The 24,797-nt window shown below is 41.8% G+C and overlaps 2 protein-coding genes across 2 annotated transcripts; both read left to right on the top strand.

Annotated features, from left to right (window-relative positions):
- The first annotated feature begins 1,550 nt into the window (after positions 1-1,550).
- Positions 1,551-6,410, top strand: si:ch211-195b15.8. The gene is made up of 5 exons (XM_037791516.1): positions 1,551-1,716; positions 1,944-2,038; positions 3,458-3,617; positions 4,199-4,322; positions 5,235-6,410. Exons 2-5 carry the CDS (start codon positions 1,946-1,948, stop codon positions 6,085-6,087), a joined length of 1,230 nt encoding a protein of 409 aa, XP_037647444.1. The 5' UTR covers positions 1,551-1,716; positions 1,944-1,945; the 3' UTR covers positions 6,088-6,410.
- Positions 6,411-8,720: 2,310 nt separating this feature from the next.
- Positions 8,721-24,049, top strand: rras (RAS related). The gene is made up of 7 exons (XM_037791326.1): positions 8,721-9,378; positions 12,784-12,871; positions 15,452-15,554; positions 16,430-16,538; positions 17,388-17,506; positions 19,314-19,454; positions 21,400-24,049. The coding sequence occupies exons 1-6, from the start codon at positions 9,292-9,294 to the stop codon at positions 19,399-19,401; spliced, it is 594 nt and encodes a 197-aa protein (XP_037647254.1). The 5' UTR covers positions 8,721-9,291; the 3' UTR covers positions 19,402-19,454; positions 21,400-24,049.
- Positions 24,050-24,797: the final 748 nt, after the last annotated feature.

Genomic DNA, 24,797 nt, shown 5'->3' with positions numbered 1-24,797 from the left:
TAGCTAAATCGTTAGCCTCTGTGGCTTCTAGACGCTGACGGTAACGTCAATATTGCCGTTGCTTAGCAGCGTCGTTCTCACGACTTAACCTCTTGAACGCCAAGCATATCGTGTACACGACTTCCCATGTCGTAAACGCGAGCTCACGAGTTTCATTTGAAGGCACCATATAACAATATACAACTGAAATTTCAATATATTAATTTATTATGCACCCAAAAATTAACTTCCAAGGCCTCCGCCATTTCTGACAACGTCAACAAACATGTCACAACTCGTGAACTCAGAGCTTTAGTAAACACGGTAACCACCACCACCACATTTGAAGGCACCATAACATCGAAACGCTATGAATTGTGGGTAAATCCCTCAGGCAAAGTCTGCAGAAATGTGGACTTCTAGAAAGTGTTCATTGAGTGTTCAAAATGTCTGCAAGAGCGTCCTGAAGGACTTGATGATTTGACAGAGGGACAGCCCTAAAACCCTCACGGACTTTGCAGGAACACACCTCAAGGTCTGAGTCCGTGAGTGGATGTTGAGACAGGACACTGGATGTATGTCCATCTTCTTGTTTTTGTTCTGTCTCCTTTTAACTTTCAGGGTGCAATCTGCAAGATTTCACAGACCGGAGGAAAACAACCAATCAGAGCTGATCTGGAATCTGCCATCAAGCTGCCGTCTCTGAGCAGCTGTCAATCACTCGCAAACTCCGATGAAACGGTCAAACTAGGCAGCGCTGATCAAACATGAATCAATATCCTGTTACTGTAATGCCTATTTCTCTCCTCAGATGTTTTCAGAAACATCCCAGTAGTGCACGGTTTAGCTGTAAAATGACAGAGTTTGTGACCCGGCAGCCATGTTTAGATCAAGTAAGCACCGCCCACCAGCCGGAGCACAGCCAATAGGAACGCTCTCTCTCTGAAATGACATGTGATTGGTGTTTTAAAGTGTGAAAACAGAGCCATGAGGAGGTGCAGAAGTCTAGTTTTCTCGCAGAACACTTGAATTACAAGATCCTGAAAGGTTTTTATGGAATTATTGCCCAGTGATGCTAAAAATATTCTGCCTACTGCCACTTTAATTAAACATTGTCAACATGTTCAGATGTTTTTTGATCATTTTAGCCTCTTCGCTATGTCCAGATTGTAGTGTAGGATCATTGCAACATTTAACCTAATTCTGGTGTATAACTGCTGGTGCAGGTGAACAGTGGTGCACAGTGCGCCACACTGTGACTGCAGGTGGCAAAGCAGTCATGAAATGCCTTTATTGAATCATTTTAGAGATGTGCGCTTGAATGTTATGGTGCTCGGTGGTGTTGTTGATGAGGCAGCTGGTCGGTGAACTCCATCCATCCTGCTGGAGGCTGACAGGCTGCCTCTCTCTCTCTCCTCCATCTCTCTCCTCCATCTCTGCTGCTGCTGCTGCTGCTGAGGGAGGCGCGCTCACACACAAATGCGGAGATGCGTCTGCGCGTGTGGAAAGCCTGGCACGGCGCTGATTGGCTAAAAATGACATCATCCAGTCGAGATCTATTGTTGGAAAGAGGATGAGCTCATCGTTTAGAAGTCAGTTTGTGAGCGCAGAGTGAGGACAGAGGAGGCAGCAGCAGCAGCAGCAGTGGACAGAAGAGAGTCTGCAAACCTTGGACTGAGACCTGATCTGGGTTCTGCTATACTAAGAGGACGTGACCAGTAACAGGGACACTTAACAGTGAGTAATAAATTAGTTGCACCATTTTGCATGAGAAAAATAAATAAATAGGAAAACAGCATATTTTTGCAATTTGTTTTCATCTGGTATCAATGTGCAAATTTCAGGAAAAGTTGCAGGGGAGCAGCTCCTAATGTTATTATGGCATTGTGGAGATAACTTAGTGTTATTGCATCAAAGTTGATGAAATAAAGCTGATCCATGTGGGGGGTGTTGTTGTGCTGCAGAGATGGTGTGGTCCCAACAGAGCGATGCGGAACGGCCTGGACTCTCCGTCATCCTCCCGCAGCTCTACCTCGGAGCAGAGAGCGACGTGACGCAGGTAACACCGACCAGAGCCAAAGTCTATTCAGATGAACTGGGAATAAAATTAAAAAAAATACTCATTTCAATCAAAAGTCCACCATTCCAAATTTTACTTATTTACATTCATCAGAAAAATGTAAAGTAAAAGTATTTATGATGCAGCAGTGTTACATTATGATATTATTTTAAAAGTCCCATATTGTAAAAAGGGAGATTTTCAAATCTTTTATATTATAAAGTAGGATTAAAGGTCCCATATTATGCTAATTGTCAGATTCATAATTGTATTTTGTGTTTCTACAAGAACATGTTTACATGCTGTGATGTTAAAATAAAAACTTTATTTTCCTCATACTGTCTGTCTGAATGTACCTGTATTCACCCTCTGCCTGAAATGCTCCGTTTTAGTGCATTTCAATGGAATTGCAACGGAATTGCATTGCTAGGCAATAGTTTGGGTCCATGTTTCCTTCATGTCAGCTGATGTCATTAACATACACTGCAACAGGAAATAAACTGGGACACATTTAGTATGTTTACGTTTAAATCTGTGAAATGGTCTAAATATTGTATATTTGTGACATCACAAATGGACAGAAACCCTAACTGTTTGTTTCAAACGCACAATTTCTGAATACGGGCTGTGTGTATTTATCTGTATATTGAGCGCTTCGATACTTTCACATTATTTATATAGCACTTAAACCTGCTTTATAATATAAAAAAAAAACGTTTTACAATATGGGCCCTTTAAGTGATATATAAATACTGTGAAAGTATCAAAGCACTCAATCCAAAGATAAATGCACACAGCGCGTATTCAGAAACTGTGCGTTTGAAACAAGCCGTTTTGTACATTTGTGATGTCACATTTCTACAATATTTAGACCATTTCACAGATTTAAACGTAAACATACTAAATGTGTCCCAGTTTATTTCCTGTTGCAGTGGATGTGAATGACATCAGCTGACAGGAAGTAAACATGGACCCCAAGCTGTTTCCTAGCAACGCAATTCCATTGCCATTCCATTGAAATGCGCTAAAACGGAGCATTTCAGACAGAGGGTGAATACAGGTATATTCAGACAGACAGTATGAGGAAAATAATATGTTTTTTGAACATTAAAGTATGTAAACATGTTCTAGTAGAAACCCAAAATACAAGTATGAACCTGAAAATGAGCATGATATGGGACCTTTAAGCAGTATTTTACTGTTGTATTTGGTCGAGGTGGAGCTAATTTTAACTTCTTAATATACAATTGGGAAGTTAAAGCTGCAGTGGGTAGAAATACAAAGAATAAGAGACAAAAGATCCTAAATAAGGCTCCACAATCAACAGTGAAAATCATGGAAAGAAAATATAGGCTAGTTTCCTTTTCATGGAAAAGCATCTATTTCACTCTATTGACATTCGTGTGTGTGTGTGTGTAGGACCGGCTGGCCTCTCTGGGTATCTCCTATGTGCTGAGTGTGAGCCGCTGCAGCCCCCAGCCCTCCTTTCTGCCTCGCTCCAGATATCTTCGTATCCCCATTGACGACTCGCTGCGGGACAACCTGCTGCCCTGGATCCCACAGGCTCTGCACTTCATCGGTCAGTACTGTCACTCACCATCCCACAGTATCACAGTAATCACCATCTTAACAACCATTTTACCATCTTATTATACCTCCAAATTCTAATACAGATATTTCCAATAAAAATAAACAGTCCAGTTTCCACACAGAACTTATCTGCAACATCAATTTGACTAGTCAAAACTCTAATTCAAGATATCCTTAATTACATTTTGACTTGTACGATTCAAACTACTTTTGCCGTTCATGTGTATGGGGATTCACATTACGGATATCCGCAATTTGAATTCTGACTAGTCATAATTCCAGTTCAAGATATCTTTAATTCCCCTCAATTGAAGATATCTACATTGTCATTTTTAGATATATAAAATTAAATTTTGATTAGTCAGAATGACGTTGTAGATATCTGTAATGTCAGAAGGGGGCGCTATGGGATTTGAGATGAAGCTATTCAAACATACTATGGCTGCTGCACTGCACCCGTATGGGTTTATAAAGTGTGTCTGGAGACAATAAATCTACAATACGCTGTAAATTTCTAACTAAACTAAACGGTGCTGTTTGACTAACTGTCGCTCTCTGCTGTGTGCTCAGATGCAGCCATGTCCTCCGGTGGGTCCGTGTTGGTTCACTGTGCAGCAGGAATCTCTCGCTCCCCGGCCCTGGCTGTAGCCTACATCATGTACAGCCTGGGAATGGACCTGGACCATGCCTACAGGTATACGGCACACATTCATACTGCAGCCAGATCTGAGCCGTGCTGCCATTCATTCTATATCTGCCAGTCAAGTCAAGTCATATTTTTATTTATATAACCGCAAATCATTACTCTATAATTTACCCAACATTGCCCAAAAAAAAGTCCTGCAGTGGAACACATTTATGGAGCTCGGACAGTGACTACTAAATTTTGGCATCAAAAAAATGTTTGCAATTGAAAACAAAACCTGAACTGAAAAAAGAAACATTGGCATTGAAACAAGTATCTCAAAGACTGAGCTGCTCCATCCCAATTTTCCCCAACTCTGTGCCTATCAGGCAATGTCTCGCAAGTAAAAAGAATCATACTTATTGTCCTGACCATTGCCAAGAAAATCGTTGTGAAGAATTGGAAGTCAAGAGTTGCTACTAAAGCTGCAGTAGGCAGTATATTTTTGGCATCACTGGACAAAAATGCCAATTATAACCTTTCAACATATTGTAATTCAAGTGTTGTGAGAGAAAACTAGACTTCTGCACCTCCTCATGGCTCTGTTTTCAGGCTTTAAAAAATCTAGCCCATGACAGGAGACTTTGGCCAATCACAGGTCATTTCAGAGAGAGAGCGTTCCTATTGGCTGTGCTCCGGCTGGTGGGCGGTGCTTGGTATTTCCTCAGCTATTGTCAGGATATAGTGACCGTTTTATAAAAATAACTTTTCTTAAATCATATTTTCTCTGTTTCTACCCACTGCAGCTTTAACTGTCATTTTGCAATAATTTATAATAAAAAACAAAATAAAATCAGATGACTGTCCTGATACTGTCTGACTGCTCTGTATATCAGTGTGGAATATCAACCTGAGTCTGTGTGTGAGCTGTTGAGGACTGGTAGCCCTAACCCACATCAACCCATCTGTTCCCTTCATAAGGTTTGTGAAAGAGCGACGGCCCTCCATTTCCCCAAACTTCAACTTCCTGGGTCAGCTGCAGCACTTCCAGGGCACTCTGAGCCAGAAGGCCTCCGGCGGCGACCTCCTCATCCAGCAGCAGCTGGACAACCGTCTGTCGTCCATCAATGACGTCGTCAACCACGCTCACATCAGTCAAAACATGAATTATCAGGCTGACGGCATCGCCGGCGAATCAGCAGAGGCCAAACAGGCCCACAAAGAGAATTACTATCACACAGACGAAACACAGCAGAGACGCCCCCGTTTGGACGGAGGAGGCGGTAACCAGCAGCTGTCCATGTCGGGGAAACTTCGGACTCTTCATTTGCCTCTTAATCAAATCCAGACGCCGTTTGAAGTCCCAGCTCCGAGCCCCCGTGAGCCAGTCAAACCAGCAGCCCCAACGCCCACGCAACTCCAACTCCCAGCAGGCTCTGCTTCTCTATTGGAGAAACGCAAAAGCCTCACCCTCTTTTTGACCCCTTCGGGAATCTGCCCTCCCTCCTCAGCAAGCAGCAACCTTCAGCAAGCAAGGGGGGGCACCACCACCACCAGCACATCCACAACCGTCCACGCTAAGGAAACGGGAGAAAAGCCTGAGACAAAGACACAGAGTACCACCGGCTCCCACAGGCAGGCAGGGGACACCCCCAGGGAGCAGAGGCCCCCCCACAGCAAGTGCAGCCCAGCAGAGGTGAAGGAGGAGGGCCTGGCGTCGCCGTTCAGCTTCACCCTCAGCAAGCTGCTGGACTGGGGGGAGAGGGTGCTGTTGGGAGGGATGTTCGTCCACCCGGTCAGGATGGGACAGCCCGCTCTGCCGTACAGATGCTGAGGGTGCCTGGGTGGGGGTGTTGGGGGGGGGTCAGGATAAGGTTAAGGATGCTTGTTGTGTCTGTTTGTGTCTGTGCATGTTTTGTCAAATTACCATGTGGTACATACCTACTGAAAGAACTGTTCTTCTTCTATTTATTATTTATTTATTTATTGCAGAGCTGAATATAAGAACCATAAACCTCCACAAAAAATGCATCTTGTTTATTATGTATTGACACCGGTCAGCTTAGCTTGACATTTGTATAAGATTCAGTTATTTTAAAAGACTTTTGGCACAATGGCTTGAGATGTATTTACTGAATAATAAAAGATTACATTTCATCTGTGTCTCATTGCCTTTTTCTCAGTGTCGTTCTCAACATTATGTTTTTTTTCCCCACAAATTAGCAACAGTTTACAACAAGTAAAAACATCAAAATATGACTGTTATCTCTGTTTAATCATAAAAAATATGATGTTTTTGATACAAATACATGGCGCCTAAGAGCCACACATTAGTTGTATTTCTCACAGTATTTGCTTTTTAAATGTTTTGCCGGGACACACGTGGAATGTGAGGAAAGGCAAATATATAGTGCAGGAGTGCAAAAGTAATGAAGCGGTTCAAGTGTAGTAATGCAAATACAAATACTTAAGCTGGTTAAAGTAGCAGTAGGCAGTATATTTTTGGCATCATTTGGGCAAAAATCCCATAATAACCTCTCAGTATATTGTAATCCAAGTGTTCTGAGAGAAAACTAGACTTCTCCACCTTGGTGCACCTCTGCACCAAGCCCCCAGGAGGAGCGCCGGTTGTTGATCCCAACTTTCGTAGTGGTCAAACGGCGGTACTGCAACTTCCGTGTAAGTCACGTGATGCCATTGGGCCCAAAAATACATTTTCCCATAGACTTACATTGGGAAAGAGACGTCTGTAACTCAGCGGATAATTTTGTTTTTAGGTGAATCAACTTCCCAGTACGAACACTCTAATAGTTCTTATTTAAATCTTTAGGTTTTAAAGTTGTAAAACGCACTAATAGCCAAATCCAGAGTTATTTCCCTTCCTCTGTTCATGTGAGTGAGACCCAGACCGAGGCTGGAGCGCAAGCCGCGACAGCGGCGTGACGTTGAGACCCCGTGACCGAGTCATGTGACCGAGCGGACGCTACTGTGCATGTTCCATGTGCCCAAGATCCGGGTACTTTTCCGGGCGGAAGTCGAGCCATTTTGTCTTCATGCACCACTGAGCAACTTTCATAGGAAAGAACGGTGCCCCGCCTCCAACGCTGTATCCAGCTCTCTTAAAGGTCCCATATCATGGTCATTTTCAGGTTCATACTTGAATTTTGTGTTTTTACGAGAACATGTTTACATGCTGTTCAAAAAAAACTTAATTTTCCTCATACTGTCTGCCTGAATATACCTGTACTCATGCTCTGTCTGAAACGCTCCGTTTTAGTGCATTTCAACGGAATTGCAACAGAATTACGTTGCTAGGCAACAGCTTGGGTCCATGTTTTCTTCCTGTCAGCTGATGTTAGTTACATACGCTGCAACAGGAAATAAACTGGGACACATTTAGAATGTTTACGTTTAAACCCTGTAATGGTCTAAATATTGTATATCTGTGACATCACAAATGGACAGAAATCCTAACGGCTCGTTTCAAACGCACAATTTCTGAATAGTTTTTGATAGCTACATTTTGATAGTTTACCAGTATTTATACAGCACTTAAACCTGCTTTATAATATAAAAGACATGAAAATCTCACTTTTTATAATATGGGACCTTTAATACATCCATACTCTTCACCAAAGTGTGCTCCGGCTGGTGGGCGGTTCTTGGTATTTCCTCAACATGGCTGCTGGGTCACAAACTTTTCTCATTTTACAGATAAACAGTACACTACAAGATGTTTCCGAGAACATTTGAGGAGAGAAATAGGCATTACAGTAACAGAATATTGATTAATATTTGATCAGCGCTGCAAAGTTTGACCGTTTGATCGGAATTTGCGAGTGATTGACAGCTGCTCAGAGACGGCAAGGCTCCGGCTCGGCTCTGATTGGTTGTTTTCCTCCGGTCTGTGAAATCTTGCATCGGAGGACATCAGAGGAACATGATTTATTTTTTTCAGATTAGCTGTCTCATGCACTACTGATATAATGACTGTTTTATAAAAATAACTTTAAAAAAAAAAACATATTTAATCCCTAGTTTTCTCTCAGAACACTTGAATTACAATATGCTGAAAGGTTATTACGGAATTTTCCCCCCAATGATGCCAAAAAGACTTCCTGCCTACTGCAGCTTTAACTCTGACTGTTAGAGCAGCTCTGTCTCTGGCAGGAGTCCAGATAGGGAGGTAGGTGAGGTATGTGCCGCCTCAGGGCGCACTACACACAATTCCAACGCATTCCACGTTTGGGTTGAAATCCTGAAGGGCGTCGTGCTCTCTGGTCTCTAGAGGGACTGAAAGATAACATCAAACAAACCCCCACTTTATAAATTGAAGAAGTTGACTTCTCAGTGTTGAAGTGATGTCACGGATAGGTATCTCCACATGACCAAATAAGGAAACTGACACATGAAAGTGGAATTTGTGTTTTTCTGGTCAAGTTTTCAGTTTTTAATTATTAGAAAGAAGCTGAAGTTTGAGTGCTCCATCATGTCTCTTCTCCTGACATACCTGTACACCGGCTGTGTGTGTGTGTGTGTGTGAACATTGAGTGCGTGAGCTGCTTTTAGTATCTTGAGGAAGAAGAGAAGAGGAAGCAGTTCCGCCCCCAGAAGCAGCCTGGAGGCCGAGGAGGAGGAGGAGAAGAACAGAAGAGAGAGAAGAGTTTAGCTTCAACCCCCTGAGCTAACATTACTGCTGCTGTTCCTGCTGTTGCTGTTGCTGCTAGCACAACTGTTGCTTCTCCAGCTGCGGATGGACGGAGGGACTCCGGCGGGACTTTGTCTGCTCGTGTTGTAGAAAACCTCGTTGTAGAAAATGAGCTTCATGTAAAAGAAGTTTCAGTTCGATCGGATCGTCCACGCTGCTGGTGTCTTCATGCTAACATTAAACTAACAGGAGGATCTACTCGGCTCTACTTTTCTACTTTTGGATTTTTCTTTTTTCCTTGTCGTGGCTTGTCGGGTTGTTTCTTTGTAGCTCCTCATCAGGCCCTGGAGGACAGTCTCTGATCAGGACTAATCCCACTTCAACACCAGTATGAGTGCAGACGAGGAGAGATTCAAACTGGTGGTGGTGGGAGGAGGAGGGGTGGGCAAGAGCGCCCTGACCATCCAGTTCATCCAGGTATGCTCACTCTACACAACATCTGGATACTGGCCTGACTCAACATCTGTACGGACTAGGCTACATATCATACTGTAGGCCTCCCTTACAAACAAGGATGCTAGTTTAGTATACTTACTTTTAATCTAAGAGGCTATGCTTTCAGATTACTTTTTATGTACTCATCAGAGTTGAATTTAGCAAAATTATACTTCAGTATACTTGGCTTATATACCGACAAGTATACAGAAAAGTATATTGGCTTATACAGAAGAGTATAGGCTAAGTATATTTTGCTAAGTACTGTAAGTTCACTTAAGAAAATGTACAAGTATACTTGTAGTATAGTTCCTATTATAGTTGCAGTACAAATTTAAAGTATACTTTTATGTACTTATCTGGAATAAACTTAAAAATTATACTTAAGTATACTTGGCTTAAATACTGACAAGTATACAGAAAACTATATTTGGCTAAGTACTATAAGTTCACTTAAGAAAGTATACTTGCAATAAAAACGTTTAAACTAGTAGTTTACTGAGAGTATACTTTAAAGTGTATGCTTTCAGATTACTTTTTATGTACCTCTCAGAGTTAAACTTAGCAAAATTATACTTCAGTATACTTGGTTTATATACCAACAAGTATACAGAAAAGTATAGGCAAAGTATATTTTGCTAAGTTCTATAAATTCACTAAAGAAAACATACTTGGCTCATACTGACAAGTATACAGAAAAGTCTAATTATACTTGGCTTATACTTGTACTTCATCTTTTAATTCTAAGTTAGTATACTTTTAGTATAAAAACTATTTAACTAGTAGTTTACTGAATATACTTTAAAGTGCACTTAAACTATAAAGAGGGCTACAAGTATATACAAGTATACTTGCAGTATAAAAACTATTAAACTAGTAGTTTACGCCACAAGTACAACACTAGTAATCTTAACAGTATACCTATAAGTTCACTTGTAGTATAGTTCATATTATGGTTGTAGTACAAAATACAACTTGGATGTAAACTAGTTGTGTACTCAAAGTTTACTACTCAAGTATACTTATAAGTATACTTTTATAAACTAAAAAGTGAGCCAATTTAGTCCCAAGAAGTATTGAAGTAGTACACTTACAAGTATACTACTAGTACATTGATATTAGTATACTTATTACTTAAAGTATACTTGGGAATAAACTTGAAGTATACTTCTTTTTTTATAAGGGCTACTCTGTTGCATGTATAAGGTCATGTTAACATCACATCATACATTATGGTTTTGGGAATACTGCTATAAGGGTATAAGTTAAGTATATAAGTAACAAACTACTTAATTATTGGTTAATAATTCACTTACTAATGCTTTATAGATGGCTAGAATGCTAGCTAGACTGGCTATTAATGAGAAAAAACGTGCCGGGTTATGGAAAATCTCTGGCTGGTGAGTCATTGATAGTCATGTCATTACTCACTGGCTTCTCACAAGTTATTGCTTCTTACTGCAAGAACAATATGTAACAATAAGAATAGATCAAGTCTTGAATTGTATATGTGAATAAGTTATTAATAGATGCTCTTTTCCAGAGGGTAAATGGTCAAACGGTCCAGTGGAGTGGTCGTCCTGATGAACTAAAAAGGGCTGAAAAGGCAAAGCATAGTGTAAAGGGGATTTTTCACAACCTGGCAACCCAAATTGTTGTTCACATTATTGCTGATTATTAATTATTACCGATCTACGAAGCATTGGTAAGTGATTTATAAAGGATACAACCTATAAACCCTTTATACAGGGTGCATCAGTCATGTATAGGCCTACCTTAAGATGAGATGTTTGAATGTCTTTCTCCGAGCTTCGCAGCAACGTTGGTTCCATTTCCATCCTGTACATGAAAATCAGTAAAAGTTTGGACAAGTTTGGAAAAATCAGCATGCAGACATGATGTTCATTGTGAGGGATTATCTAACTGTTCTCTGAAACACCCTGTGCACCACAGGTCAAAGCTCTTACTTATCATTGATTCATACTTTATTGTTTAAAAGAATGTCTGTCTGACTGTCATGTCATGTCTGACTATGACTGGCTGGTTGCATTGCCTCAACACAGAACACACATGAAAGAACAGGACACTGATCTTTAATCCAGCTACGATCAAGACAAGTCATTGCATCAGAGCTATAAAGACAAAAACCCACATACAAATGCAATAACACTGTCGTAAAGTGTAGAAATGTTAGTAGTAATGCGAAGAATGTGGGGGTTTGTAGTAGGGGGTGTAAGAAAATATCGCAATATTATGTTTTGTGATACTATATCGATTCTCAGAAAAACACTGTATTGATTTTTAATTGTTTACATACAAAGAATAACTCAGTCAATGCTTCATCATTTAATTTTCAAAGATATGCATCCTCTCTCTGTGATAAATGCAGATCCACTCGTCGACGCAAGCGCTCGTCTGCCTCTCAGCATGGAAACGGCCTCTGTGCGCTACCGTATTCTGTCGGTACATCTGTATTCTATTACAATACACCTTATCTATAGGCTACATAACATACAGACTATCGGACTATTATCATACTGTCGGAGATGTATGATATTCTAGTAAGATATAGATTTGTTTCCACATACGTTCTTGTAACCAGAGATGGGGCATAACTAAAGTTCTGTTCAGACCTGGTATTAAGATGCGTCCTCAGTGATCGGATCACAAGTGGACAGCTTTAAGTACGTCTGTTCACACCTGGCGTTAGGATGCGTCTCCACATGAGTCTTGAGTGGCCACTTGTGATCTGATCTCACTTCCCCGCTCTATATGCAAATAATGTAATATTACGTCACAACGTCTTGCTGTATTAGCCGTGTGTTTACTACGTGTTTATTTGCATATGGAGCGGGGAAGGGAGATCGGATCACAAGTGGTCACTGGAGACGCATTCTAATGCCAGGTGTGAACAGACGTACTTAGAGCAGTCCACTTGTGATCCGATCACTGAGGACGCACGTTAATACCAGGTCTGAACAGAACTTTAGTTATGCCCCATCTCTGGTTACAAGAACGTATGTGGAAACAAATCTATATCTTACTGGAATATGAGGAAATACTAAGCACCGCCCACCAGCCGGAGCACAGCCAATAGGAACGCTCTCTCTCTCTCTGAAATGACCTGTGATTGGCCAAAGTCTCCCGTCACGGGCTAGATTTTCTAAAGCCTGAAAACAGAGCCATGAGGAGGAGCAAAAGTCTAGTTTTCTCTCAGAACACTTGAATTACAACAGGCTGAATGTTATTATGGAATTTTTTGCCCAATGATGCCAACAAATTGTTGGAATCTTTGAGATATAGTCTACTGTTAGCAGCCAACAGCTGCAGTATATAAACTGTGTTCACAGCAGTGGTTTTGTTATTAACACTGAGTGTGTTCTTCAGTCCTACTTTGTGTCAGACTACGACCCCACCATCGAAGACTCCTACACCAAGATCTGCACCGTGGACGGAAAGGAGACCCGGCTGGACAGTAAGGCTCCGCCGTCACACACTGGATATGAATTCATATACTTGCAACACTGTTTGTGTCGAGCGTGTGAAAGGCTTTTGTTTGAAAGCAGAGAGGGTGTGTTGCACGGTGATGTGATATGACACAGGCAGCGGTGTTTGCTCTCTGGATGTTTCATTCCCTTGTTAGGACTTGTACTTGGCCAGTGTTACTGCATGGAGCCAGGCGGCAGTTGTGTTGGGTCACACTGCTGTTTCACCACACAGTAATAATTTATATGAATCATCAGATGAACTCTGCAAGAGCTGCTGCTTGTGTTGGTGTGTCTGGCGGCTCTTTATAGATTTACATGTTTGTTTACAGCACTGTAGATCTTAGAATCCTCTGAATTCTTCTCTATACCTCCTCCCTTCATGAAGATTACTGAAGACCAAATGATACAGCAACAAAGCTTCTTGGGTGAACAGAAGTAGTAGGAAGTCATTCACTTAGATTTGATGTTGGGAGCACTTGCCATATGCTATAATGTATGTGTACACAGATGTGTCAGTGTGTGCTGTGGGTGGGACTAGCATATCATGACACAATGCTCTGTCAGAGACCTCAACAGGAATATGGGCTTCCTTAGCCCCACTTTGTGCCTCTCAGGCTCATTGTAGCGGTATATTTGAGTCACACAGATAAACCTTCGTCTTTCTGGAAGTTAACTCCCTGGTGAGTTTTTAGGAAAACCCAGACGGGCGTTAAGCAACACTTGCTGGTTTACAGGTAACCCTCAAAGACTACTTATAACTTGTTTCACCAAGCTGTGACTCCGTTCCCTTAAGTGCATATCTCATATAGACTGATTTGTATCACGTGAACCCAAATTTAAAGGTTTTTATTATCAGTATGACACATTTTGCTCCAAAACCCGATGTTAAGGTCGCCCCTTGGAGTAATTGAGAGCTTCCCAGCTCAAAGTTTTATGTTTAGTCTCCGATTCAGGTGAACTAAAGCAGCCGGTTTCTAACCGTCTATATCAATGTTTCTTTTTTTTTTCCATTATTGTGTATACAAAATAAGGCCAAGGTCATTTCTGGCAACTTTGGAACATCTTTGGATTAGTAATAAATAGAGTTGCATTCAAGATTTCTATTATGTTTTTAGAAGTCAGGATTCTGGAAATAGCTCCCGAGCAGCAGTATGCTCTTCAGAGATTTATCTTTCTTTAACTCTGTGGCATGAATCTATCTGATAAAACAAGAGAGGCACAAAGGGGGCAAAGTGTTGCTGTGGTAACAACTTCTGGCAACTCTTAGAAATGGTTGTAAATGAACCCACTCATAGACATGTATCATATAACCTGAGCCAGCTCTGACTGTTGTAACACTGGTTGTGTTGTGATTGTGAATATATAACTGAAATATGCCAAGTTACTTCATTCATCATTCTCTTCAGCACCATGGGAAGCTAGTCCTGTTTGGATTGATTTTTGAATCATCACTGCCACCTGGCCATCAGGAAACCTTCATCAACATAACCAACCATGAACTAACACTAATAACTAATAATAATTCAGGTTGTGGGATTATTCCTTATTTCATGAGCTGTTTGGGGATTTCTACATTATTATTACATACTTATATATAAAAACAAAACAAAACGAAGCATTCAAATACTGATTTGGAGGATGATTACCATGGCAACGGTTGAAGCTTCAAAGCATTTGGGTCGGCTCCAAGCTGCGGGTACCCTCTGGCCGCACTTTGCCACTAAAAAGTTAAAACTTTTCCCAACTTTTACGACATAAGGGAAAAGATATCCGCACACTTATGCAGTATTCCACTTTATTCTAAGCTTTCGACGTATGCTCTGATGAAGGTCTGACAGACCGAAAGCTTAGAATAAAGTGCATAGGTCTAAGTGTGCAGATATCTTTTCTCTTATCTAAGATTAAGACAGGTGGAGTGGTGATTACCCAACTTTTATGACAAATTCACACCAGAGCAGCAGCGAAGCGCGGCCTGCAGCGCTCTGCCGTACAATATCTGTGAAAAGCTGCGGTGGCCGCTCCTGAGCTCAGCGAGCTGCGAGCTGCGGCTGTTTGGTTCTGCGGGGAAGTGCGACCAAGTTAAAAATTGAGAAAATTTAAACTTTAAGCGACGAAGTGTGGCCAGAGAGGACCCACAGCCGATCAGTAAACAGATCCTGTGACTCCTGTGTGTTCGCCTACTGTATGTTACAAAGAATTTCTTCCTGCCTGAAACGCATGAACACGCCTCCCGGCCCCAGAAAAATGTCGGGAGCGGCCGCTGCAGCTTTCCACCGACATTGGCAGCTTGCCGCAGGCTGCACCTCGCCACTGCCCTGGTGTGAACTTGGCTGTTATACCTAAACAGAGCCATCCTGGGTGCCTACATACATTTATGTTATACCTGGTCTCAATTATTGTGTGACACATATACTGTACTATAACATAACTGATGATAACAGATGGAAACCACCACTTTGTTTCTGTTGACCTGTACCTCCAGCTTTGTCTGTTAAAGATCCATCATGGCAGGAAAGTGAACGCATTTGAATACAGTATATATATGTGTGTGTGTGTGTGTGTTTCAGTCTTGGATACAGCAGGTCAGGAGGAGTTTGGAGCGATGAGGGAGCAGTACATGCGCTCAGGAGAAGGCTTCTTATTGGTGTTTGCACTCAACGACCGGGGCAGGTAATGGAGAAGCGTGCATGTCTGGAGCTTTCACCTCCACAGATTAGTGCTTCTTCCTCAGAGGTGGACACAGTGTGTTTGTCAGTGTAACCGTGTGACGCTGTCACTCACAGTGGAGTGGCAGTCTGTGTTCCTGCTAAAGAGGAAGTGCAGCGAGCCGTCGCTTGGTGGTGAGACGGACGTGAGGACTCGCTGTCCAGCTGTTATTTAGATAGTTACAGGCAGGGAGTGGACTCAATATATCACGGACAACCACAAAGTGATGTAATGTCTCACACACACACTCAATAAAACATATGTGAGACAATACTGTAAGCGTCACAAAACATTGTCCGGGAGGTTGTTGTATTAGCTGACATTAGGTCATAAATGAATATAAAAAAGAAGCACAGATGTTCATCTATACAGTTTGGATTGAAGCCATAGGGAAGAAGCAAATTACATGAACCCACAAATTAAATAACTACAGGACTGATGAATTGTTTTGTCTGAATGCATACATTAGTAGTTTTATATTCATTCATTTGGACCATGAGTGGGAGTTTTGAGATAGTTTTTCTGACAGTGTTTAGTGTATTTTGTAATTAACATACCCAGTAGACACTATTAACTGAAGGAAACCACATTTTATTGCATTATTCATTTCTCTAGTTGTCACCTTTTTGCAGTAATCATCATCATCATCATCATCATCATCATCTGCCTTTGTAAAGCATGTTTTCTGCCGCGTTTAACAGAGAAGAGTAGAGCTGATTTGATTGGTCATTATTGTGTCCATCTCCTGCACACGCAGCGCATTACTTCAAGTAAATCAGAATCTATGTTTGTTGATACTGTGATTACTAATTCTTTCCCTCTGTCCCCCCCCCTGACAGCTACCACGAGGTCCAGAAATTCCACACTCAGATCCTGAGAGTGAAGGACCGAGACGACTTCCCCATGGTGCTGGTTGGAAACAAGGCTGACCTGGAACAGCAAAGAGTGGTAGGTAACACCCTCACACATCCTGGGGGTGGGATGTTATAAAACTTTGGGTTAATGGGATCAGACTGACCTCAGTTATTAGACAAACTAATGTGATCAGCTGGACGAGGCCGCCTCATTTAAAGGAGGAGCAGCAAATCAGTTGACCATGTGACCCAGTCCCAGACAAATATCCTTAAGGGTCCCATATCGTGCTCATTTTCAGGTTCTTACATGCATTTTGTGTTTCTAATAGAACATGTTTACATGCTGTAATGTTAAAAAAACCCTTTATTTTCCTCATACTGTCTGCGTGAATATACCTGTATTCACCCTCTGTCTGAAACGCTCCGTTTTAGCGCATTTCAACGGAATTGCAACGGAATGCAACGGAATTGCGTTGCTAGGCAACAGCTTGGGTCCATATTTACTTCCTGTCAGCTGATGTTATTTACATACACTGCAACAGGAAATTAACTGGGACACATTTAGAATGTTTATGTTTAAAACCATGTAATGATCTATATAACTGTAGATTTGTGACATCACAAATGGACAGAAATCCTAACGGCTTGATTCAAACGCACAGTTTCTGAATAAGGGCTGTGTGTATTTCTCCGTATATTGAGCGTTTTGATAGTTTAACAGTATTTATAAAGCACTTAAACCTGCTTTATAATATAAAAGACATGAAAATCTCACTTTTTACAATATGGGACCTTTTAAATATGGAGGATATAAATATGAACCTCGCTGTACAGTAATGTACCGGTGGACTGCTCATTACTGAAGTGAATGGAGAGTTGAATAATGAAAAGGATGAGGTGACAGTGGAGGATCTTACTGGATTACTGTTTGCTTTGTCTGCAGATCTCCAGGGAGGATGCTCAGGCGTTTTGCAGAGAGAACAGGATCCACTACATGGAGGCTTCGGCCAAGAATCGCTACAATGTGGATGAATCCTTCTTGGAGCTGGTGGGAATTATCAGGTACAGTCCTTATTTATTTTACATCATTTCAGTCAGGTTGGAGTAGCAGGTTATGGGCCCTATTTACACAATCTATAGCAGCATGGTGTAAAGTGCATTTAGGGCGTGTCCAGGCGCATAATCTGGGTGCAAGGGGCAAAGGGGTTGTATTTTTCTGCTGAGGAAACAGATGTGCTTGTGCGCGAAGTGAAAGTGCAAGGCTCAATAACAGCACTTGTGGACTCATCATGACCAGGGATGCTAATTTTGAAAAATGTTCTAAACCGATAACCGACCCTCGTTAACCGATTATTAACCGTTAACCGACAAGATTTGTGTCTCGCATGCAGCGGTGCGCCAGCTGCAGTGTAGGAGCACAACAGACAACGGAGTCTCCAGTTCACCGTCCGGGAGGGTTACTGTAGCAGCCACGATGCTGCGTGTCACGGACATGCAACCTCTTTCCCAGTAAAAGTCTCCACCACACATTTAGTTTAGTTCAGCAGGTTGTCAGCTGTGTGTCTGCCCGGCGTAACTTTAGCGAGTGTCCGACAAACTGTGTGTGTATTTGTGCTACGTTAGCAGCCGTAGCATTGCCTTCGTGCTCGCCGCCGCCACACATCATACAGTCTGTCAGCGCGGCGAAACTTTAACGAGTGTCCGACAGACCGTGTGTGTGTGTGTTGGCGGCGAGTGTGGGGTTGTTGATGGCGTTATAGTTGTGAACGTAGCAGTAGCAGTGTGTGTACAGTTTATTTGTCGGTGAATAAATGCTACATCTCCTCCGCTCCGCACCACTCAAGCGAGCTCGAGAGACCGGAGTCAACTTCCTGTATCCTGCAACTCCGGCTCCACCTCTTAAGGTGGGCTGTTAAGGTGGACCAGCATTTCTCCTTAAACTGACAAGTTTTTCTCAGCTTTTTTTCTTTTAACCGTTTCAACCAATAGCGTTAATCGGTTAACGGCTAAACGGTTAAAGGGACTATTTGTAACTTTGTAAGCGTATAAATGTAGCGGGTCGGCACACATGCGCGCTCGCATATGCGCGTTCGCGTGTAGCCGCTGTACCCTCCTCCTCTGCCTGCTCGCCTTCACTCAGACAGCTCAGCTCGCTCCACCTCTAGACGTGAACGCGCGCTCACTCCTCACTGCAGAAGAGTTAGTTTAGCTCTGAGAATATCTAGTGAATGCACAGGGGACGTTTGTGCAGAAATAACTGCTGCAGCTCCTCCAGACCAACAGAGGTTTTCCGTGTCTTGTGAAGTGACGGAGCTCTACAGAGATTTACGTTGTCTTCTCGTTACCGACCGGGTGCCGGTGTCTCCTCTGCTCTCTCCGGCTGCGGGCGGAGAGAGCAGGGAGACACGCTGCAGAGCCCCGCTGCTTCAGCCTGCACTTAGGCAGGAAAAGCCAACACTAGGATCAGATCTAAATCATGTTCATGGAGAGACCTTCGTAGATGGAAGAAGGATGTTCCGGGAGGACGTACTGAAGTCCGGGCAGAGGGAGACTCAGCTAAGCCCCCAGGAAGAGCACTGGTCGTTGATGCCCATTTTCACATTGGCCAAAAATACTTTTTCCCATAGACTTACATTGGGAAAGAGACATCTGTCAACTCCCCAGTACGAACACTCTGATAGCCCTTATTTAATAATATGGGACAACCCCTTTTAAACCTGCATTAATCAATATTTGGGATCAAATATCAACAGTCAATCAAATGACACTGTGTAACGTGTACGAGGGGACACTGTGACCCTGTGACCAGAGGGCAAAACTCTATGAATGATTCATTCTTCTCTTTGTTTCTGCTCTTCTTCGTTCACAGAAGGTTTCAGGAGATGGAGTGTCCTCCTCCTCAAGCTCATCACACAAGGAAACAGAAGAGCGGTGGCTGTCCCTGTGTCCTCCTCTAAGCACTGTTACTATGGACACCAAAACCTCCTCCCTCTACAGCTTGTCCAAAAAGGTGTGTGTGTGTGTGAGAGAGAGCGAGAGAGAGAGAGAGAGAGAGAGAGAGAGATAAGGTGCATTATTTTCTTTACAAATGGTTTCATTTGCACTTTTTTGCCAAAAGCAACATTTAAATCAGTGTAATCTTTTATTTTAATGAGAGGATTTAAAGGGCGAGGTGTCAGTAGCAGCGGAGTTAGCTCGGTGGAGCGGCAGGACGTCAGGACTGTGGCCGGTGTCCCGGTGACACGGAGTAATAATGACATCACTGTACATAGTTAGTGTTTCACAAATAGAAATATCATCATATCATCACGGGTTGTAGAAATGAACAAGCTGCAGAGCTGACTGTGTGACTGCGTTTGGGAAAATCATAGAAACAATTGTTTCCAATATTGTGTCTTTAGTGTACAAAAATGGACATTTCAAACATGTAACATTTCAACTTCAGCTCATGAAATGTGGCACACCCCAAAGAGGAGCCGTTACATAAATGTGCTGTCATGTTCCATGCCTTCCTGCAGGGGGCAGCAAAGCCCCACAGCATCATCAGAAAAGGAAAAGGGGGGAGGAAATGGAGCAGCACTTCCAGGCTATAGTTCTGTTTCCAGCTGCTGTGTTTGTCTTTTGGTGCCTCCTCCCTGTCTTCATCACTTGTGTTGCCTTAATGAGACAGAATATTGAAACATCCAAAAATACAATTCAACTCCAGTAGAGGAGCTCCTGGTTCCTTTGCCATGCACAGCCGACACTGGATGAGGAAGAGTCTAATTCGAGGTTACCTGAACAATCAATCTGGCAGTGCAGTATTCATGACAGCAGAACTTGTTTCAGTGTTTGCACATTTCAACGTTTGACTGGTGGGCATCATGTCGGATTGACACAAATAGTCTCTGGATGTTCATTGTTTTGGTGATAGGTGGACTACGTTCTGGTACTGTCTTTTTTTCTCGATTCATTTTTTTTTTTTTACATCTACATCATCAGTGTCTAAAAATTAGGTACATGTAGGGATTTACCGGTACCACTTTTTTTCAGGCTGAGTACAAGTACATGTACGCTGATACCGAGTACCGATACGAGTACTTCTCTGTGCCAAAAAACGTTGTGCCCCCAGGGCGGGTCTCAGCCCACTTAACCCACCCGACCCGTCTTGAAACACGGAACAAGGAGTCGTAACGCACGCGCGAGTCCGAGGGTGCAAGCAAAACCCCGTGGCGCAATGAAAGTGATGGTACGTGTGTACCGGGGTGTTTTTTATCGAGAGGGGACGCACCGTTTCCCAGCATTGGACCCTTGGTGGGCTGCCACTAGTCACAACACACTCGGCACCTGTTTGGACAAACGCTTTCCCTCCGTGGGCTGCTGCTCCCGACTTTCAAACCGGAAACAATATGGCGGCTCATTTGGAAACTTTCTTCTCTTACAATCAGGAAAATAGTTCACCGAAATGTGTTTCTGAAAACATTTGAGGCGAGAAATAAGCCGCGCAGTTGCTGAATCCGTCTTTATTTTAGATCGACAACGTTTATTTTAAAAGATTCTCGGGAGCTTCGAGAGGTGGAGAGTCGCGTCAGACGCCCTTGATTGACGCTCCGTCTCTCGAATCGCGCCGCCACGCTACCAGAATGCATTGCACGGCTGCTTACATAGACAATGAATGGGAAGCGTGGAAAGGGGAGGTGGAGCGTGTGCGTGTGCGGTAGGACCCAAAAGATGCTGACGAGAAGTTAACGTCACGCTGCCGAAAAAGTGGTATTGGTGCCCTTGTATCGGAGCCGTTTTGCGAGTACGAGTTCATAAGCACAGTATCGGTATCCGATACAGATATCGGTATCGGTGCATCCCTCGGTACATGTATAATGATGTTTTTTTGTTTTTTTATACATAAATCAAGTGATGAAGTGGTGAAAGTTCATTCTTGACACAATAATAACTAACTCCAGGTTTTTTTTCTCTAGAGCTTTCAACTGCATCTCATGGTCTTCATCGAATGATGGAGGGACTCATTCATGGAGACGGTTCAGTTGTCATCACGTGACCTAAGTGTGGAACTTGACTCATGTAACGGCAGGTGGTCATATATACCGTAGGGATCATGTGATCTCCCGCTGGATGCTCTGTGTTCAGCTGATACTGTCTGATTCTGGTGTTCATTCACTTCTTGTCCAGGCTTCTCGCTGTTTGTAGTGTTCCCGTCATCTATCACATGTGATGTCATGATGATGTCATACACCGCATCTCAAGGGAGTTCCTGTCTTTAGGGCTGACAGTCCAGCCACCAGTCGTCCTATAACTGACGTTTCTTACTAAGGTCACATGATGACAACTAAGCCATCTCCACAACTGAGCATTCCCTCGCAAAAAAACAAGTGTACTTCAAGTATATTTTATGAAGTAATCTTAAGTATACTTTAAGTATATTCCAAGGTACACTTTATGTAATAAGTATACTAATATCAATGTACTTGTAAGTGTACTACTTCAGTACTTCTTGGGACTAAATTGGCCCACTTTTTAGTTTGTAGAAAGTATACTTATAAGTATACTTGAGTAGTAAACTTTTGAGTACACAACAAGTTTAAATCCAAGTTGTATTTTGTACTGCAACTATATTATGAGCTATACTTCAAGTGAACTTATAGGTATACTGTTAGTTTACTAGTTGTATACTTGTAGCCCATTTTTTAGTTTATGAAAGTACACTTCAAAGTATACTCTGAGTAAACTACTAGTTTAAAAGTTTTTACTGAAAGTATACTTGTAAGTGAACTTACAGTACTTAGCCAAATATAGTTTTCTGAATACTCGCCGGTATAAGCCGAGTACACTTAGGTATAATTTTAAGTTTATTCCTGATAGGTACATAAAAAGTAATCTGAAAGTGTACTCTCTTATTTTAAGTTGAAAAGAAGTATACTTTTTGTAAGGGTTCACTAGTGAAGACAGTGTTATGAGGTTGAAAACTCTGGAGAAAGCTGATAAATGGACCTTGACTTGAGGCTTCTTTTGTCTCGTAGTGGATGGGAAGCGCTGCTCTCTGTTCAGTCTTGAATGTGTGTAAAATTCTAGTATTGCCCAATTTATCTCATCGGAGAGTTCTACATTATCTCCGTTACAATCTCACAGGAAGCCTAAAGACCGCCGAGCCTCCTTCTGCAGAGCAAAAAAAATACTGGGTCCAGAATCACAGGGATGCAGGGTGTGTTTGTTTCGGGTTTATTCAAATTACAAAATAGCAGCGAGCACATCTCCAACTCTTGAACAGTATCGGGTGCCAGGTAGTGGTAAGAACGGAAGAAACAAATCACCAGCACTCACAGATAAAGAGTCTTTTTTTAGTTTATTCTGGGCAAACAAACGAACGCGTTCCAGATATAAGCCGTCATCAGCGTGTTCTCTCAAGACGTTATGCCAGTTTTAGTATATGCATGATTACATAATAGGAATCATCTGTGGCTGCGCCACCAGGACACATCCTCTCGCAACAACAGAGGCGTGGCCAAAACAGTCAGAAACAACTAGCAATAAAATGAAAGATATATACATATATCTTTAAAAACCCACATGACAAAAGCAATTCCATAAAAATACAATAGTGACACACTCAATCAATAACATCAATAACATCATAATCATCAATAACACATAATAAATATACATTTTCTATCTATCTATTTTCGAAAATCATAGAAAAATGTATAAAGATATCTTAGGAAATATAGTACAAAAATGTGTTAAAATATCAAGAAAGATATGTAGAAAAATATATGCTAAGACATCATAGAAAAATGTCAACAAGAAATATACCATAGAAAAATATCATCAAAGAATGTCCTGAGATATCATGGAAAAATATACAAAGATATAGTAGAAAAATATGTACTGTCTCTTTATCTGTGAGTGCCGGTGATTTGTTTCTTCTGTTTCGGGTTTGTTCCCCCTCTATTTTGTCATATTTTGACTCTCTCATGTGCCCCACCCCCAACTGTGCAGTAGCGCCGACCCACCAGTAGAGGTCAGTACTGCATCAACAGAGACGAGCAGCCAACAGTCCTCCCCAGCTTCCTAGAAACACACAAACACACACACACACACACACACACACACACACACATGGCCAATTGTTATTGTTTGGAGCACACATTCAGGCCAGACGTCTAGGGCCTGTGGTGGTCCAGAATTTAGCGCCCCGGGTCCTGATGTGATGTGTGTTCTCTTATCGGTAGTGAGACAATCAAAAAACCCACAAACACGAGTCCAATTCACATCTTCAAGGACCTTCCTCACTTCTTTTTATTTGCTAGAAAAGATCAACTCACAATTTATGCACACCAAGAACAAAATGCCTTATGAAATAAATTGTGTTTTTTTTTTTTTAAATCTCTCACGGTATAGCCAAATATACACTTTCATATCTGTCATCTGTAAAGCTTTGGGCAGTTTGGTTTTGACTTCTTTTTTGTCCTTTTAATAATAATAATAATAATAATAATAATAATAATTCATATGTATATTATCTACTTTACAAGCTGCAATTCACAGCATTCAGTTTTATATTGAAAATAAAAGTCAAATGTCTTTTATACATCATTAAAACATTTACCCGAACCTTTCTGTCTGTCGTGTCGTCTCTGTTGCTTCAAATTGTGACAGTTTTGAGAAACATTTTTAGGGCTTCGGGGGAGATGTTATTCTCCTAATTTGGATTTTGTTGTGTCAGATATTGGTTCACGAGTAAGGATTACATGTTTTACATCCAGTCCACTAATGCAGTGGAGCTGAAGGTGTTAGTGTAGTCATATGAGCACTGTGTCCCAGTTGTAGTGGCTAATGTATATAGCCTACTGCGTTGGGTATGTATCTTGACAGTGCACCATTTTAGAAGTTGACATACAAGATATGAAAGCACTGGACTGTTTTGTACTAACAGGACATTATACATGGTAGGGCCAACAGATGTCAGTCAATGTGGAACACTACTGACAATTTCAAAATAGAAGTCTTCATAAAAAAAGTAATTTTTTTCCATAGATTGATTGCTTTGTGTGACACTGAGATTAACCTCTTAAACCCTAGGTTCGCCTAGACAGACATACCCAAAATAAATTAAGAATAGCTCCACAACTACCGGGTCTATATGCATGATATGGTCTCTATGGATAGGTAAGACCTCAGAGAATTCATACCCAGTGTCAGTAACATAGTGACTGTAACTATGCCTGAGTACATTGTGATGAACCAAAGGAAAAAGTTACATTTTTATTCTTACCTAAAATGTTTTCTAGGGAAGGGAAACCACTTTTTCACTTTGCATCACTAGGTGGCGGTTAGACTGGAGGATATGAAACAGATTAAG

The sequence above is a fragment of the Sebastes umbrosus genome, chromosome 14 (assembly GCF_015220745.1).
Source record: "Sebastes umbrosus isolate fSebUmb1 chromosome 14, fSebUmb1.pri, whole genome shotgun sequence".
Taxonomy (NCBI): Eukaryota; Metazoa; Chordata; class Actinopteri; order Perciformes; family Sebastidae; genus Sebastes; species Sebastes umbrosus.
Note: the sequence above shows the minus strand (reverse complement) of the source record. Positions and strands in the feature narration are given on the sequence as shown.

What these genes read in the sequence shown, in the direction of transcription:
- rras (XM_037791326.1), top strand. Translation starts at nt 9,292, where the DNA reads ATGAGTGCAGACGAGGAGAGATTCAAACTGGTGGTGGTGGGAGGAGGA. An exon ending in AAAGGAGACCCGGCTGGACA is followed by an intron (nt 12,872 to 15,451) that starts GTAAGGCTCCGC and finishes TGTGTGTTTCAG; the next exon opens with TCTTGGATACAGCAGGTCAG. An exon ending in ACCTGGAACAGCAAAGAGTG is followed by an intron (nt 16,539 to 17,387) that starts GTAGGTAACACC and finishes CTTTGTCTGCAG; the next exon opens with ATCTCCAGGGAGGATGCTCA.
- si:ch211-195b15.8 (XM_037791516.1), top strand. Translation starts at nt 1,946, where the DNA reads ATGGTGTGGTCCCAACAGAGCGATGCGGAACGGCCTGGACTCTCCGTC. An exon ending in CAGAGAGCGACGTGACGCAG is followed by an intron (nt 2,039 to 3,457) that starts GTAACACCGACC and finishes GTGTGTGTGTAG; the next exon opens with GACCGGCTGGCCTCTCTGGG. An exon ending in ACAGGCTCTGCACTTCATCG is followed by an intron (nt 3,618 to 4,198) that starts GTCAGTACTGTC and finishes CTGTGTGCTCAG; the next exon opens with ATGCAGCCATGTCCTCCGGT.